General features: G+C 40.5%; 1 protein-coding gene across 2 annotated transcripts in view; it reads left to right on the top strand.

Moving 5' to 3' along the window:
- The window catches only part of EDA2R (ectodysplasin A2 receptor), a 77,705-nt gene extending 61,208 nt beyond the window's left edge, over positions 1–16,497 (top strand). Inside the window, exons 2-5 of one of the 2 annotated variants that reach the window (XM_068962849.1) lie at positions 9,116–9,294; positions 9,847–9,932; positions 12,849–13,013; positions 16,115–16,497. In XM_068962849.1, coding sequence (XP_068818950.1) covers positions 9,116–9,294; positions 9,847–9,932; positions 12,849–13,013; positions 16,115–16,497 — 813 coding nt within the window. The remainder of the gene's footprint in view (positions 1–9,115; positions 9,295–9,846; positions 9,933–12,848; positions 13,014–16,114) is intronic. The other variant, XM_068962850.1, reaches the window with a different exon arrangement.
- The last annotated feature ends 401 nt before the right edge of the window (positions 16,498–16,898 follow it).

The following is a 16,898-nucleotide window of genomic DNA, read 5'->3' on the forward strand; positions in this document are numbered from 1 at the left end:
GTTTTTGTGTGAAATGCCCTATAGATATCAATTATATACAACTGTTCCAATGTATCATTTAAAGCTTGTGTTTTCTTATTAACGTTCTGCCTGGATGATATGTTCATTGTGTGACTGGAGTATTAAAGCCCCCCACCCCCCATTATTGTGTTAGTGTCAATTTACCCTTTATTTTTGTTGTTGTTCAGTCACTCAGTTGTGCCTGACTCTTTGTAACCCCATGGACTGCAGCACTCCAGGCTTGCCTGTCCTTCACCATCTCCCAGAGCTTGCTCAAACTCATGTCTATTGAGTCAGTGATGCCATCCAACCATCTGGTCCTCTGTCATCCTCTCCCCCTTCTGCCTTCTATCTTTTCCATCATCAGAGTCTTTTCCAATGGATCAACTGTTTGCATCATACTGGCATAAGTCTTTTGGAGGAGGTCACCATTACCCCTACCATAGTTTGGCCTTATGCAGGGAGGGAACACAGCCCCACCCATCAGCAGAAAATTGTATTAAATATTTACTGAGCATAGCCTTGCCCACTAGAGCAAGACCCAGTTCTCCCCACAGCCAGTCCCTCCCATCAGGAAGCTTCCACAAGCCTGTTATCCTCATCCATCAGAGGGGAGACAGAATGAAAACCACAATCACAGGAAACTAACCAAACTGATCGCATGGATCACAGCCTTGTCTAACCCAATGAAGATATGAGCCATGCCATGTAGGGCCACCCAGGATGGACGGGTCATGGTGGAGAGTTCAGACAAAATGTGGTCCACTGGAGAAGGGAATAGCAAACCACTTCAGTATTCTTTCCTTGAGAATCCCATGAACAGTATGAAAAGGCAAAAAGATATGTACTAAAAGATGAACTTCCCTTTAATAGTTCTTAGCATTTACCTTATGTATTTTGGTTCTACTATGTTGGGTGCATATATAATAATAATTGTTATGTCTTCTTCTTGGAATGGTCCCTGCATTATGTAGTGTCCTTCATTGTCTCTCATAAGAGTCTTTATTTTAAAGTCTATTTTATTGGATATGAGCATTGATACTCCCACTTTCTTTTCATCTCTGTTTGCATGAAATAGTATTTTTCAGCCCCTCACTTTCAGTCTGTATGTGCCCCTAAGTTTGAAGTGAGTCTCTTGTAGACAGCATATATAGGGTCTTATTTTTATATCTATTCAGCCAATTTGTGTCTTTTGTTTGGAGCACTTAACCTATTTACTTTTAATGTAACTAGTGAGAAGTATGATCTCATTACCATTTACTTCATTGTTTTGGATTCCCTTTTATTGACCTTGTCTGTGTTTCCCTTTAGCATTTGTTGAAGAGCCAGCTTTGAGGTGCTGAATCATCTTTGTTTTTGCTTATCTGTAAAGTTTTTTACTTCTCCTTCACATCTGAATGAGACCCTTGCTGGATAGAGTGATCTTGATTGTAGGTTTTTCCCTTTCATCACTTTAAGTATATCCTGCCATTTCCTTCTGGCCGGCAGAGTTTCTGTTGAAAGTTCAGCTGTTAGCCTTTTGGGGATCACCCTGTATGTTTTTTGTTGCTTTTTCCTTGCTGCGTTTGATATTTGCTCTTTGTGGTTAATTTTTATTAGTTTGATTAATATGTATCTTGGTGTGTTTCTCCTTGGGATGATCCTGTATGGGACTCTCTGAGCTTCTTGGAGTTGGGTGGCTATTCCCTTCCCCATTTTAGGGAAGTTTTTGACTATTATCTCTCAAGTATTTTCTCTTACACTTTCTTTTTGTCTTCTTCTTCTAGGACACCTATGATTCAAAAGTTGGGGTGCCTAACACTGTCGCCTCTGTTAGCCTCTCTGAGGCTGTCCTCATTTCCTTTTATTCTTTTTTCTTTATTCTACTCTGCTTCATTTATTTTCACCATCTGCTTTTAGCTCACTTATCCAGTCTTCTACCAGTTATTCTACTTTTGGTTTCCTCTAGACTGTTCTTAATCTCAGTTATTGTGTTTTTTATTGTTGACTGGCTGTTCTTTAATTCTTCTAGGTCCTTATTAAACATTTCTTGCACCTTCTCAATCTGTATCTCTAGTCTAGTTATCTGTATCTCCCTTTTGTTTTCAAAATTTTGAATTATCTTTGCTATCATTATTCTGAATTCTTTTTCAGGTAGACTCTCTATCTCCTCCTCTTTTGTTTGGTTTGGTAGGTTTTTATCCTGTTCCTTCACCTGCTGGATACTTCTCTATCTTTTCATTTTGTTTAGTTTTCTGTGTTTGGGGTCTCCTTTCTGCAGACTGGAAGGTTGTAGTTTCTCTTAATTGTGGAGTCTGCTCCTTCTGGGTTGGGTTGGACTAGTGCCTTGTGATGGTTTCTTGGGTGGGGTAACTTCTGTCTGTGTTCTGGTGGGTGGAGCTGGATCTCATCTCTCTGAAGGCCAGTACAGTGTCCAGTAGTGAGTTTCGGTGTGTCTCTGGGTTTGGCATGCCTTTGGGCGGCCTGTCTGTTAATGTTCAGGGTTATTTTCCTGCTTTGCTGAAGGATGAGCATGGGGAGTCTTCCACTGGAACTTTGGCTCTTGGGTGGTGCTTGGTTTCAGTAGAGGTATAGAGGCTTTTGGGCGGACTCTCATCTATTAATGTTTCCTGGGGTCAGGATTTCTATGATGGCCCAAAGTTCTGGAGTTGAGCCTCTTGCCTCAGGTTTTCACTTCTCAGTCCACACAGAACTGAAGACAAAACCCATAGGTTAATGCTGAAACAACTCTCCACAGCCAGGAACATCCTAGGAGATTCACAGAGTTATATCGAGAAGAGGGAGGAGGAGGAAAGAGGTGACAAAGAGGAGAAAAAGGGAGGGTCAAAAGGTAAGAGAGCAATCAAGCCAATAATCAAATCCCTAAGTGAAAATGAATACTAAAAAGTTAGAATTTTAAGATACAAAATTAATAACAAAAGATCAAAATGCAAAAATTGAAAACCTAGAATAAAAATTAGACTCTCAAAAGTACAATATAAAAAACAAAATCAAGCACATTTTTAAATAATTTATTTTAAAATAAGTTTTTTTAGAAAAATAAAAGTAGAGTAAAAATGAAAGTTAAAGGAATAATAAAGAAACATATAGGACAGTACGAGGGAAAAAATTAAAAAGGGGGTCAAAGAAAGGGGGGAAATGAGGAAAAAGAAAAAAAGAATTAAAATTTTAAAATAACAAAATTAAAAATTAAAATAAAATTATAATAAAAAATTTATAGAAGGTGGAAAGTATGTATCCGGTGGCACTGAAATGAATGTTCTCTTTTCCTGCTCCAGCTGAGTTGCTCACTCAGAAGGCCTTCTGATATATCTAGGAAGTCCTACAGGATTTTAATCTGTTGCACTTGCCATTTCCGTGTGGTTCCTCCTTCTTTCTTTGCTCTCACTGGCTGCCTCTGCTTGCAAGTCTCTCTTCAGTGTCTGATCTCCACCCTGACACGAGGGGGCAAGAGTGGCCACTTATTTGGGCTCAGTTGCTCAGTTGTGCTGTGGAGAGGGAGGAATATTGCTGGCGTGTATGAATGGATGGACCACACAGGGATTGCCACAGCTCACGATGGGTGTGCACCTCCAATCCATTTGGGCTCCCAGGGGCGTTGTGAGGTCACAGTCCCAGGTGTACCATGAGTCTCCTCAGAGGAGGTGGTCTCAAGCTGTGACACTCCCAGTAGATCTGAGCTGTCCAGGATCCCAGGAAGACATGGGTAGTGGCTGGCTGGCTGCTCACAGCTTGGCAGCAGATGTGGTCTCGAGCTGAGATTGAGAGCTGAGATTGCAGCGGCCCTTTGCCTTTTGCCTCTGGCTGGTGCACACCTGCCTCTCTGCTTCCTGGGCTGTAAATGGCAGCAAGCTCACCCTATTTTGATATTCTGATTGTACAAGCACACCAGGAATTAAAATGAGGCGTTAGAGCTGTCCCGTGGGAATGGTCGTTTGTTTCTCTGGCAATCCCACGTTTTCCCCAGTCTGTCTGTGCTATGTGACATTAGCCCCCTCAGAGTGTCCTCACAGCATTCAACCCAGGTCCTTTCCCTGAGAACCAAAGACACAGCCCATGCCTCTGCACCCAGATCCCACTCGCTGTCTGTGGATGCAAGCATGTAAGCCTCTTCTCAGTACTATTTCTGTGGTGAAATTTTCTCGCTCTTCCCTCTGAGTTTCCTAAGCTCCCACTGACCCTACCTTTGAGAAGGTTTTCTATTGTGTGTGAACTTCTTCTCCTTCATGACTCCCTCCCCAAAGAGAGTCCCTGTCCCAAAACCCTTTGTCTCTCTTTTCATCTTTATCCTCATTCTGAGGAGATTGGTTTGCATTTCTGGGCATTTGGTGTCCTTTACCAGTATTCAGAATTTGTTCTGTGGGAGTTGCTCCACATGCAGATGATCTTTTGTTGTATTTTGGGAGGAGAAAGTGAACCTCCTATCATATTCCTCCTCCATCTTGGGACTGCCCCCCCCCAAAAAAAAATCTCTTATTGTAAGGATATTAGTCATATTGCATTAGGATACACCCTACCATCCCATTTTGATTGAATTATCTCTGTAAATGTTCCAGCTTGGAAATACAGTCATATTCTTAAAAGAGTTATGGCTTCAACATATGATTTGGGGGGTGGGAGGTAATTCTGTGGTCTTCTCTGCTAGCTCAGCTGGTGAAGAATCCACCTGCAATGCAGGAGACCCTAGTTCGATTCCTTGGTTGGGAAGATCCACTGGAGAAGGGATAGGCTACCCACTCCAGTATTCTTGGGCTTCCCTGGTGGCTCAACTGATAGAGAATCCACCTGCAATGCAGGAGACCTGGGTTCGATTCCTGGGTTGGGAAGATCCCCTGGAGAACAGAACAGCTATTCACTCTAGTATTCTTGCCTGGAGAATTCCATGGACAGAGGAGACTGGCAGGCTACAGTACATGGGGTCACAAAGAGTTGGACATGACTAAGTGAATAAGCATAGCACAGCACATAATTTAGCCTATAAAAATTTACTAGTAGGTATTTGTGTGGAATAATTGGATTTTTCTACACATAGGATCTTGTGATCTACAAATATAGTTTTACTTTTTTTTTTCCTTGGCCATGCTGCACAGCACATGGGATCTTAATTCCCCCAATCAGGGATTGAACCTTCACCCCCTACATTGTAAGTGCAGAGTCTTAACCAATGGACCTCCAGGGAGTCCCTAGTGGTCCAGGAACTTCTTTATTTCCAATTCATATCCATTCTATATATTTTCCTTCTATAATAACTTTGGCTAGAACTTCTATTAAGATGCTGACTTGTAGTAGTAAAAGTAGCCATTCTTTTGGTTTGTCATAGGGGGAAGGTGTCAGTATTTTACCATTGAGTTTGATATAAACTTTGGATTTTTCACGTATGTTTTCTTACCATAATGGGGAAGTTCCCTTTTATTTCTAGTTTAATTTAGCAATTGAGATGATCATGTCTTTTTTTTCCTCTTTATTCTATTAGTGAATGATGTTAACACTGATTTTCTTATCATCCATGCATGCTTATGATAAAATTCTCTTGGTGTGTAATCCTTTTAATACGCCATAGGCTTCATTATGCTTATATTTTTTGAAAGTTTTAAGTGAATATACATGATGAATATTGGTGTATAATTTTCTTTACTTGTTGTGTGTTTTTATCTGGTATTTTATCAGGTTATTGCTGGCCTCATAACATAAGTTAGGTATTAAATTTCATTTAATTTTTTGGTATATTTTGAAAAAGATTAGGAGTCATTCTTTTAATGTGTGTTAGAGTCAGTAGAGAAGCTATCTCTTCCTGGATTTTTCTACATTGAGAGATTTATGATTACTGATTCACGTTCTTTCCTTGTTATAACTCTGTTGATATTATCTATTTCTTATTGACTCAACTTAGGTAATTTGTGGATTTCTAGGAACTTACCCCCTTCATCTAGATTATCTAATATGTTGGTATATAATTGTTCAAATATTCTTTGCTAATTTTATTTAATTTCTGTAAGCTTGTAGTTAATAATAATATACCCAAATTCATTTCATTGTTATTAATATTTATTTTACATGTATACTTGTTTTACAATGTTGTGTTAGTTTCAGATATATAGAAAAGTGATTTCATTATACATATATACATAATATATTATTTTTCAAATCCTTTTTCCATATAGGTTATTAGAGAATACTGAGACGAGTTCTCTGTGCTATACAGTAGATCCTTGTTGATTATCTATTTTATATATAGTAATGTGTATCTGTTAAAACCAACCTCCTAATTTATCCCTCCACTCAACGTTTCATTTGTTAACTATAAGTTTATTTTCTAAGTCTGTGAGTCCCTTTCTGTTTCTTGATAAGTTTATTTGTATCACTTTTTAGATTCCACATATGAATGATATAGTATTTTTTTTCCTGTCTGACTTACTTCACTTAGCATGATAATCTATAGTTCCATTCATGTTGTGGCAAAGGGCACTATCTCAATTTTTATGATGAAATAATATTCCATTATGCAAATGTACATCTCTTTAACCTTCCACTGTAGATGGACATTTAGGTTATTTCCATGCCTTGACTATTGTAAATAGTGTTCAATGAACATTTGAGTTCAAGTATCTTTCTGAAGTATGGTTTTTGCCATATATATGCCCAGGAGTGGCATTGCTGGATCTTCTGGTAACTCATTTTTAATTTTCTAAAGAACCTCCGTACTGTTCTCTATATTAGCTTTATCAATTTACATCCCCATCAACAATGCAAAAGGGTTCCCTTCTCTCCACGTCCTCTCCAGCATTTATTGTCTATAGATTTTTTGAAGATGGTCATTCTGACCAGTGTAAGGTGATACTGCATTGCAGCTCTGATTTGTATTTCTCTAATAATTAGTTATTATTAATTCCAAAAATGCTCAGTCACTCAGTCATGTCCAGCTCTTTGTGACACCATGGACTGTTGCCAACCAGGCTCCTCTATCCACAGGATTTTCCAGGCAAGAACACTGGAGTGGGTTGCCATTCCCTTCTCTAGGGGATCTACTTGACTCAGGGTTTGAACCTGCATTTCCTGTGTCTCCTGCATTGACAGGTGGATCCTTTATGGCTGGCGCCACCTGGGAAGCCCAATAATAAGTGATGTTGAGCACCTTTTCATGTGTTTTTTGGCCATCCGTTATTCCTCTTTGAAGAAAGATCTATTTAGATAATTTCCCCATTTTTTGACAAGGTTCTTTGCCTTTTTTTAATATATATTGAGCTGTTTATATATTTTGGAGATTAATCCTTTGTCAGTTGCATTGTTTGGAAATATTTTATCCCATCCCATGGGTTACCTTTTTGATGTGTTTATTGTTTCTACTGCCATGAAAAACCTTTTAAGTTTAATTAGGTCCTATTTGTTTATAGTTATTTCTATTTTCATTACTCTGGAGGTGAATCCAAAAGGATATTTCTGTAATTTGTATCATAGAGTGTTCTCCTTATGTTTTCCTCTATGAGTTTTCTGGCATGCAGTCTTATAATTAAGTGCTTAATCCATTTTGAGTTTATTTTTTGTGTATTGTGTTTGACAATGTTCTTTTTTTAAAATTTATGTATTTTAATTGGAGGCTAATTATTTTACAATATTGTGGTGGTTTTTGCCACATATTGACATGAATCAGCCATGGGTGTACATGTGCTCCACATCCTGAACATCCTGCCCACCTCCCTCCCCATCCCATCCCTCAGGGTCATCCCAGTGCACCAGCCCTGAGCACCCTGTCTCATGCATCGAACCTGGACTGGCAGTCTGTTTCACATATGATAATATACATGTTTCAACGCTATTTTCTCAAATCATCCCATGCTTGCCTTCTCCCACAGAGTCCAAAAGTCTGTTCTTTACATCTGTGTCTCTTTTGCTGTCTCACATATAGGGTCATTGTTATCATCTTTCTAAATTCCATATGTATGTGTTAGTATACTGTATGGATGTTTTTCTTTCTGACTTACTTCACTCTGTAACTGATATGCAGAGTGCATCATGAGAAACGCTGGCTGGATGAAGCACAAGCTGGAATCAAGATTGCTGGGAGAAATATCAATAACCTCTGATATGCAAATGATGCCACCCTTATGGCAGAAAGTGAAGAGGAACTAAAAAAGCCTCTTGATGAAAGTGAAAGAGGAGAGTGAAAAAGTTGGCTTAAAGCTCAACATTCAGAAAATGAAGATCATGGCATCTGGTTCCATCACTTCATGGCAAATAGATGGGGAAACAGTGGAAACAGTGACAGACTGTATCTTTTCAGGCTCCAAAATCACTGCAGATGGTGATTGCAGCCATGATATTAAAAGACTCTTACTCCTTGGAAGAAAAGTTTTGACCAACCTAGATAGCATATTAAAAAGCAGACATTACTTTGCCAACAAAGGTCCATCTAGTCAAAGCTATGGTTTTTCCAATAGTCATGTATAAATGTGAGAGTTGGACTATAAAAAAAGCTGAGTGCAGAAGAATTGATGCTTTTGAACTGTGGTGTTGAAGAAGACTCTTGAGAGTCCCTTGGACTGCAAGGAGAGCCAACCAGTCCATCCTCAAGGAAATCAGTCCTGAATATTCATTGGAAGGACTGATGCTCAAGCTGAAATTCCAATACTTTGGCCACCTGATGTGAAGAGCTGACTCATTGGAAAAGACCCTGATGCTGGGAAAGATTGAAGGCAGGAGAAGGGAACTAGAGAGGATGAGATGTTTGGACGGCACCACAGACTCAATGGACATGAGTTTTAGTAAACTAAGGGAGTTGGTGATGGACAGGGAGACCTGGCGTGCTGCAGTTCATGGGGTGGCAAAGAGTTGGACATGACTGAGCAAGTGAACTGTACTGAACTGACCTAGCTTATGATGACTGATATAAATACCTAGCCTTAATACATGATCTTCACTCTGATATTTGGTGTCATTATTTTATTTTATCTTATTTCAGCTTTCAATACTGGTTGAAACCTTTTAAACTGATGTCATGATTCAGTAATGGGTTGCAACTTGCAGTTTGTAAAATGTTGCTCTATGCAGTATCCACTAGTCCCATAGCTAATCCTCTCTCAAAATTTCTGTAATGTTAGTAACTCACATTTCTCTACAGGACTGTGGTTATGGAGAGGGTGGAGATGCATACTGCACAGCCTGCCCTCCCCGCAGATACAAAAGCAGCTGGGGACACCATAGATGTCAGACTTGCATCACCTGTGCTGTTATCAATCGTATCCAGAAGGCCAATTGTACAGCTACCTCTAATGCCATCTGTGGGAACTGTCTGCCCAGGTGAGGCTTCTGTATGAGGTCAAGTTCTTCTGGTCCTTCTCTAGCCCTTGGAGGTCTCACTGACCCTTACCTCTCAGAGCCTAGTTGAAGTATTCTAACTGTCCATATATTGATGAGGTTAAGCTCCCATGAGGGCAAAACAGTATCTTCTCAAGATCCTTCTATAAAGTGCCTAGCACACAGTCAGTTATAGATGAGTTGTAAACAGCTTTTTTTATCATGCTGGCATACTTTACTCAGACCCAAGTTTCAAGGTAAATCTCACTGTAGATCTAAAAAATTAGGAAGCAGTTGGCATCAAAGCAATGTTTCCTTCTCTTGTGAGACCAGTTCCTCTTTTGGCTATAGGGTTTGATGAATGGGGGAAGAGGTGAGGAGTCTAGAATTATAAGTCAGAAACAGACACAGAGGCAGAGAACTCAAGAGGAGTCAGAATGAGAGATGGCTTCCTAGAGGGCGAGACTCTTAGAAGCTGCCTATGGTTCAAGACAGACCAATCCAAGTACATTGCTTGTTTGATCACCTTGCCATTCCTTATTGTTCTGACCACAGATTCTACCAAAAGACACGTATTGGAGGCCTACAAGATCAAGAATGTATCCCGTGCACAAAACAGACACCCACCTCTGAAGTTCAGTGTGTGTATCCAGTTCTCTTCTCCCCTTTCTTCCCCAATCCATTGGACGACAGCAAAATGGGGTAGTAAAGTCTTCCCCTACCCTCTTCTAATCCTTCCTATAGGGTAGATTGTCAAAGGAATCTGTTACATTTGAATAATAGTTTCACAATATATTTTCTGTGTGACCTTCTAAAAATCATTGGAACTCACTGAACTTCATTTCCCTTATCTGAAAAAAATGTAAGTCATGAAAACTGTTGTTCTTCATACCTTGTGGGATGCTTTTTCTAATGAAATAATAGGCTAGAAGCACTTTATAAATTATAACATTTGTACACTTGTGGATTATTTATTTGAAGTTTATAGAAGTCCCTAATGGTTAGGAATGGGAACAGGCTGAAGTACTAGGATCTAGTCTGTACCCATATCACTATCTATTTATATGTCTATCATTTGTATCTATCTACTGTCTATATGTCAACTCACATTTTTTTGAGTGATATCTTTTAAAAGAATTAAGTATTTTAAATGTTATTTTATTTTAAAATAAAATATTTTAAATGCAAAAAAATACTAAAAAATAAAAATGTTCAGTTATACAGTATCAGTATACAGTTCAGTTCAGTTCAGTTGCTCAGTCATGTCTGACTCTTTGAGACCCCATGAACTGCAGCATGCCAGGCCTCCCTGTCCATCACCAACTTCCAGATCCACCCAAATTCATGTCCATCGAGTTAGTGATGCCATCCAACCATCTCATCCTCTGTCGTCCCCTTCTTCTCCTGCCCTCAATCTTTCCCAGTATCAGGGGCTTATCCAACGAGTGAGCTCTTCGCATCAGGTGCCCAAAGTATTGGAGTTTCAGCTTCAACATCAGTCCTTCCAATGAACACCCAGGACTGATCTCCTTTAGGATGGACTGGTTGGATCTCCTTGCAGTTCAAGGAACTCTCAAGAGTCTTCTCCAACACCACAGTTCAAAAGCATCAGTTCTTCCATGGTCAGCTTTCTTTATAGTCCAACTCTCACATCCATACATGACCATTGGAAAAACCATAGCCTTGACTAGACAGACCTTTGTTGGCAAAGTAATGTCTCTGCTTTTTAATATGCTGTCTAGGTTGGTACCCCACTCCAGTACACTTGCCTGGAAAATCCCATGGATGGAGGAGCCTGGTAGGCTGCATTTCATGGGGTTGCTAAGAGTCAGATACGACTGAGCAACTTCACTTTCACTTTTCACTTTCATGCATTGGAGAAGGAAATGGCAACCCACTCCAGTGTTCTTGCCTGGAGAATCCCAGAGACAGGGGAGCCTGGTGGGCTGCCGTCTATGGGGTCACACAGAGTCGGACACGACTGAAATGACTTAGCTAGGTTGGTCATAATTTTCCTTCTAAGGAGAAAGCGTCTTTTAATTTCATGGCTGCAATCACCATCTGCAGTGATTTTGGAGCCCCCAAAAATAAAGTAGCCACTGTTTCCACTGTTTCCCCATCTATTTGCCATGAACTGATGGGACTAGATGCCATGATCTTCGTTTTCTGAATGTTGAGCTTTAAGCCAACATTTTCGCTTTCCTCTTTCACTTTTATCAAGAGGCTTTTTAGTTCTTCTTCACTTTCTGCCATAAGAGTGGCGTCATCTGCATATCTGAGGTTATTGATATTTTTCCTGGCAATCTTGATTCCAGCTTGTGCTTTCTCCAGCACAGCATTCATGATTTACTCTGCATATAAGTTAAATAGGCAGGGTGACAATATACAGCCTTGACGTACTCCTTTTCCTATTTGGAACCAGCCTGTTGTTCCATGTCCAGTTCTAACTGTTGCTTCCTGACCTGCATACAGGTTTCTCAAGAGACAGGTCAGGTGGTCTGATATTCCCATCTCTTTAAGAATTTTCCAAAGTTTATTTGGATAAATCTTTAAATCGTACATATTTGCTTCAGTAATGTTTTAAAACGAAGATTCCACAGGTTAAACGGAGCTCACTTTTCTGTTCTTTCTGAGTTTAAGTCTCTCTTTACCTCCCCAGAGGCAACCAGTAACATGAATTTTATATATCTTGTTGGTAGGATATATTACAGTAACAAACTCCCAAATCTCAATGGTTTAATATAATAAAAGTTTGCTTTTTGCTATGCAAAGGTCTTCTTCCATCTTGTGACTATACCATCAAATTATATGACTTCCAGATTGGTGGGACAGGGTAAAAGATAGAGGAGACAGACATATTAGCAGTTAACTGTTTCAGCCTGCAGGTAACATATATTACTCCCACTCACAGTTCATTGGCCAAAATTACTCTGATGGCCTTACTACAAGGGTATATGGGATATGTAGAGAAGCGTGTGGATAACTGGTGAGCATTATGACTCTGCCATACTCTCCAACCATATTTTGATACGTGTAAATACATATATATATTCATAGCCAATATATGCTATTTTTAAAATTTTGTAATATTTTGCATAAATGATATCAAACTATATACTCTCCAATTTACTTTTCCCCTCTGGATTATTAAGCAACTTAGCAGCAGTAGCAGCAGCATATAGGTCTTTTATTTCAAATGCTATATAATATTACATTATAGAATTATATCATGATTTATTTATCCTGTGCCCTGATGAACATTTTAGTTTGTTTCTATCTTTCTAGGTTATATAACTAAATATGACATGGAAAGACCATAGGATATGTGAATCTTCAAGTAGCTATACTAATTTATACCATGTCAGCAATAGATTCGAATTCCTCCACTTTGTTCTGTACACTTTTCCTTGCTCTACAAGGGAGTAGAACCAATTTAGCAGCCCTAATTGAGGAAGACCCTAGGGAGAGGGTGCTGGCTTGAGGATGTCCAGACCCAGTGTCAGGATGACTACTGACTGCCTATAGTGACTGACCTCCCCCACTTTTTTGTCTCACAGGTGCCTTCCAGCTGAGCTTAGTGAAGGCAGATGTACCCACAGTATCCCCTAAGGAGGCCACACTTGTTGCACTGGTGAGCAGTCTGCTCGTGGTGTTTACCCTGGCCTTCCTGGGGCTCTTCTTCCTCTACTGCAAGCAGTTCTTCAACAGACATTGCCAGCGTGGTAAGGGTAGCTGATTCACATATTACATGAATCAGGAACAAGTTTCTGACTAGCTGAATAGAGGAATTTTCTGGGATTGAGAGTTAACGGACTTTCCCTACAGTGATGAAAAGCCTCAAAGGTAGACTATCCGGGGGTAGCAATGGGCACAAGACTTCAGAGATAATTGAGGGTGACCCTGTGAGTTTATGGGCCCTGGTTCATTAAGGTACAGGAGTTCATAAAGGACTACAACATTATGGGAAAACCCTTGAGAAAGGCATCTGGAGACCTAGGTTCTAAATCTACCTCTGAATCACTGTGTAATTCCAGATAAGTCATCTAGCTTCTTTCTCCTTAATATTTAAATCTTTCTCCTTAACCTTTAAAATGATAGAGTTGATTTCTAAGTTCTTTTCTAGCTAGTCATTTATACAAATAGGTACAGATTCTGCAGCATGTCAGAAAAGGAGGAAGGCTGGCTGGAATGAGACGTCACTATAATTAAAGTGAGTGAGGTCTCAGGCAATGGTTATCAGTACAGTGATATACCAGATGTGAGTAACAGAGTCCAGTGTCCAGAGGAATTGACAAAATTAGACATTTTTTCTCAGACAGTAATGATACCCAAAGAGGTCTGGCCCAGCCCATAGGAGATTTAAAGTCAGGAATAACATCATGATCTGTTTTCAGCACAAGTCCAGCCATTAGCCAAGAATGTGGGACAGAAAGTCCAGGTCACTGAGGGCAAATATGGGGGAGGTGGGATGGTGGCTGGCCAAAACCAAACAAGGAGTTAAATTTTTAATTAAGAGTACTGAGTCTTGGTGTATCTTCAGTGCCCTCAAGGGAGCTGAGAGCTAAACAGAAACACCAAAATAGGAACCCAGGCTAGTAAATGGAGTTGACTTAGTAAGGGAAGACATATTCTAATAGATATACAGATGCTTAGGACTCCTCATCAGTCTACTAGATATTGAATCCAAAGCAACACAACTTTTTTCAACCTCTCTGTGTAAAGATCCTGCTTATATAGACCTGCCTTTAACAGGTTCAGATCTAGGGCCTGCTACATGATTTTCAAAAAGACTAGCAGATATGTTTGACTCTACCATTTAAGTGGAGATAAATCTAGAATTTCAAGGGATGCAGGGCACAAGGGGAACACTATTATCCCTTTGTGGTTTAGTCGCTAAGTCGTGTCCAACTCTTGTGACCCCATGGACTGTAGCCTGCCAGATTCCTCTGTCCATGGGATTCTCCAAGAAAGAATACTGGAGTGGGTTGCCATTTCCTTATTATCCTTTTATGACCCTTCTAAAACTCTGCTTCCCTCACCTCTACTCTCTGATGTCTCCCAGAACATTGTGGCTCAGGGTGAACCATCTTGTCTCTGACTTTGGAGGCCAGTTTTTCAGATAAGAGCAGTTGACCAGTCCCTGGGCATGGGCAATGAAACATGTTGGCTCCAGGGCCCAGAAGGAAGAAGATGAAGCAGCATTTGAGAGCTGCCTGTTTCCCTCCCCCTGCCTTAGGAGAGGAGAAATAAATAACCTTTCTCAGCACCTTCTCTGTCTTCAAAATAATAATGCAGTATGCTTCTCTGAGAATATGAGGGCAGGTAGCTCCTTCATGGTCTCCATAGGGGAAATAGGGTAAGACATTTTCTCATTTGGGGAAGGTGCTTATAAGAAGTCACTGACTTTTATGCATACTGGACTTGTATAGGTGAGATTAATATGTGAATTGGATCCAACATAAGGTACAATAGAGAGGAGTAAGAATTGTGACAAACTGAATAGTTCATCCCCTGTCTAAAGGGAATCTACTACCTACCCAGCTTTAGCTGTTTATTACAATGTAGGAATATTCAATGTTTCAAAACCTGAATTTTCAAGAGAAGCCAAGAATCTAAATTTTTGTATGAAACAGTGTTCAGTTCTAGCAATGAGTTGTAATTAAAAGCAACCAAAGCCACAATGCAGGGGTCAAACAAACACACATCCCATAGGCTCTTAGTTTGTAACCTGATGTTGAATCGGGTTTATGCATGAAAGGCATATTAATTTTCTATCACTTCTATAGTAAATTCAGTTCAGTTTAGTCGCTTGATCTTGTCTGACTGTTTGCAACCCCATGAGTCACAGCACGCCAGGCCTCCCTGTCCATCACCTACTCCTGGAGTTTACCCAAACTCATGTCCATCGAGTCGGTGATGCCATCCAGCCATCTCATCCTTTGTCGTCCACTTCTCCTCCTGCCCCCAATCCCTCCCAGCATCAGAGTCTTTTCCAATGAGTCACCTCTTCGCATGAGGTGGCCAAAGTATTGCAAAGTTAATAGCTTAAAATAACACTCATTTATTATCTGACCATTTCCATAGATCAGAAGCTTTGTAAGCTTGGCTGGATCTCCACTTAGAGTCTAACGAGGCTGAAATCAAGGTGTTGCCAAGGCTATATCCCTTTCTGGAGGCTTCAGAAGATAATCTACTTCCTGAATCATTCAGAAAGATAGAAAAATTCAGTTCCTTGCAGTTATAGGGCTGAGGTCCCATTTCCTTGCTGAGGGCCAGTCCTGGTTTCTATATACCACCTGCTTTTTGGCTTACGACCCCTTCCCATTTTCAAAACTAGCAATGGTGATCAAGTCCTTTTCATTTCACATATTCCCTTTATAAGGACACATGTGATTACATTAGGCCCACTTGGGAAATCCAGGATAATCTACCTAGTTTAACGTCCATAATCTTAATTCCACCTGAAAATTGCCTTTTGCCGTATAACACAACATATACACAGCAATAGCACCAGGAAATAAAGCTCATTGCGAGATCTAGTGCAGAGATTGTTAAACTCCTGCTTCCCACAAAGGATTCTCTTTCTCTGGAGAAATTCCTTTTTCCCTGATCCACCACCAGGTAGCCTCAATCTGATACCCCAATGTAAATGTGTTTCTCAACTGTGTCATCTTAGCCTGGTGCTATGTGCTCTGATTCCCAGGGATGGGAAGGAGTGCACTAGTTCCCAGATATTTCCCAATTTTGTGCTCAGGACCAGCTGCTCCACTGAGAGTAGCCCCTACTTTTGGCTTCCTCTGACCCGGTGGCTTTCTGTTTCAAGTTGCAGGAGGTTCACTGCAGTATGAGGCTGGCAAGACAGCAGAGGAGGAATCTCTCTTCCCCATACCACCTGCCCGGAAGGCCAGCCCTGAGTCCCCACTGAGTGAAAGCATATTTGAGACCCAGCCACTTAATTCCATCCTAGATGACAACGGCAGCTCAACTCATGGCTTCCCCATACAAGAATCTTTTACCTTGGCCTCCTGTGCCTCAGAGAGCCACTCCCACTGGGTCCACACTCCCGTTGAATGCACAGAGCTGGACCTGCGAAAGTTTTCCAGTTCTGCTTCCTATACTGGAGCTGAGACCTTAGCAGGAAATCCAGCTGAAAGCTCTGGAGAAAGGCCGGAGCTCACTGTGCTCTTTGAAGTCCTCAGCCCTTAACTCTACTGAGGTGAGCTGGAAAGGTAAGACAGAAAGGCCAGAAACTGGGGACCATCCCCAGAGGAATTATCCCCTGGAGTTCAGTAGGGCTAGGGGTAGAGGAACAGCAAGCTAAGAACACTGGTGGATGGAGGGACAACAATGGTAATGCTAATTATTTTGAGCCAGTCATTCGTACATCACAGATCTGGGCCTATAGTTTTCAAGGAACTGGCCAGGTTGACATAATAACAATTTCTATATCCTGGCCTTTTGCAAGCTTTCTTGGGGCCCTACTGTCTAATAGTTATATTCAGTTATCTCCCATCATGTGTTCAAGCATCAAGGTACAGTGGGAAAATACAAAAACCTCAGTATCTGTCAGTCCTATATTTCAAATCTACCTCTATTCCTTAATAGCT

Source organism: Capricornis sumatraensis, chromosome X (assembly GCF_032405125.1).
Source record: "Capricornis sumatraensis isolate serow.1 chromosome X, serow.2, whole genome shotgun sequence".
In the NCBI taxonomy this organism is placed as follows: Eukaryota; Metazoa; Chordata; class Mammalia; order Artiodactyla; family Bovidae; genus Capricornis; species Capricornis sumatraensis.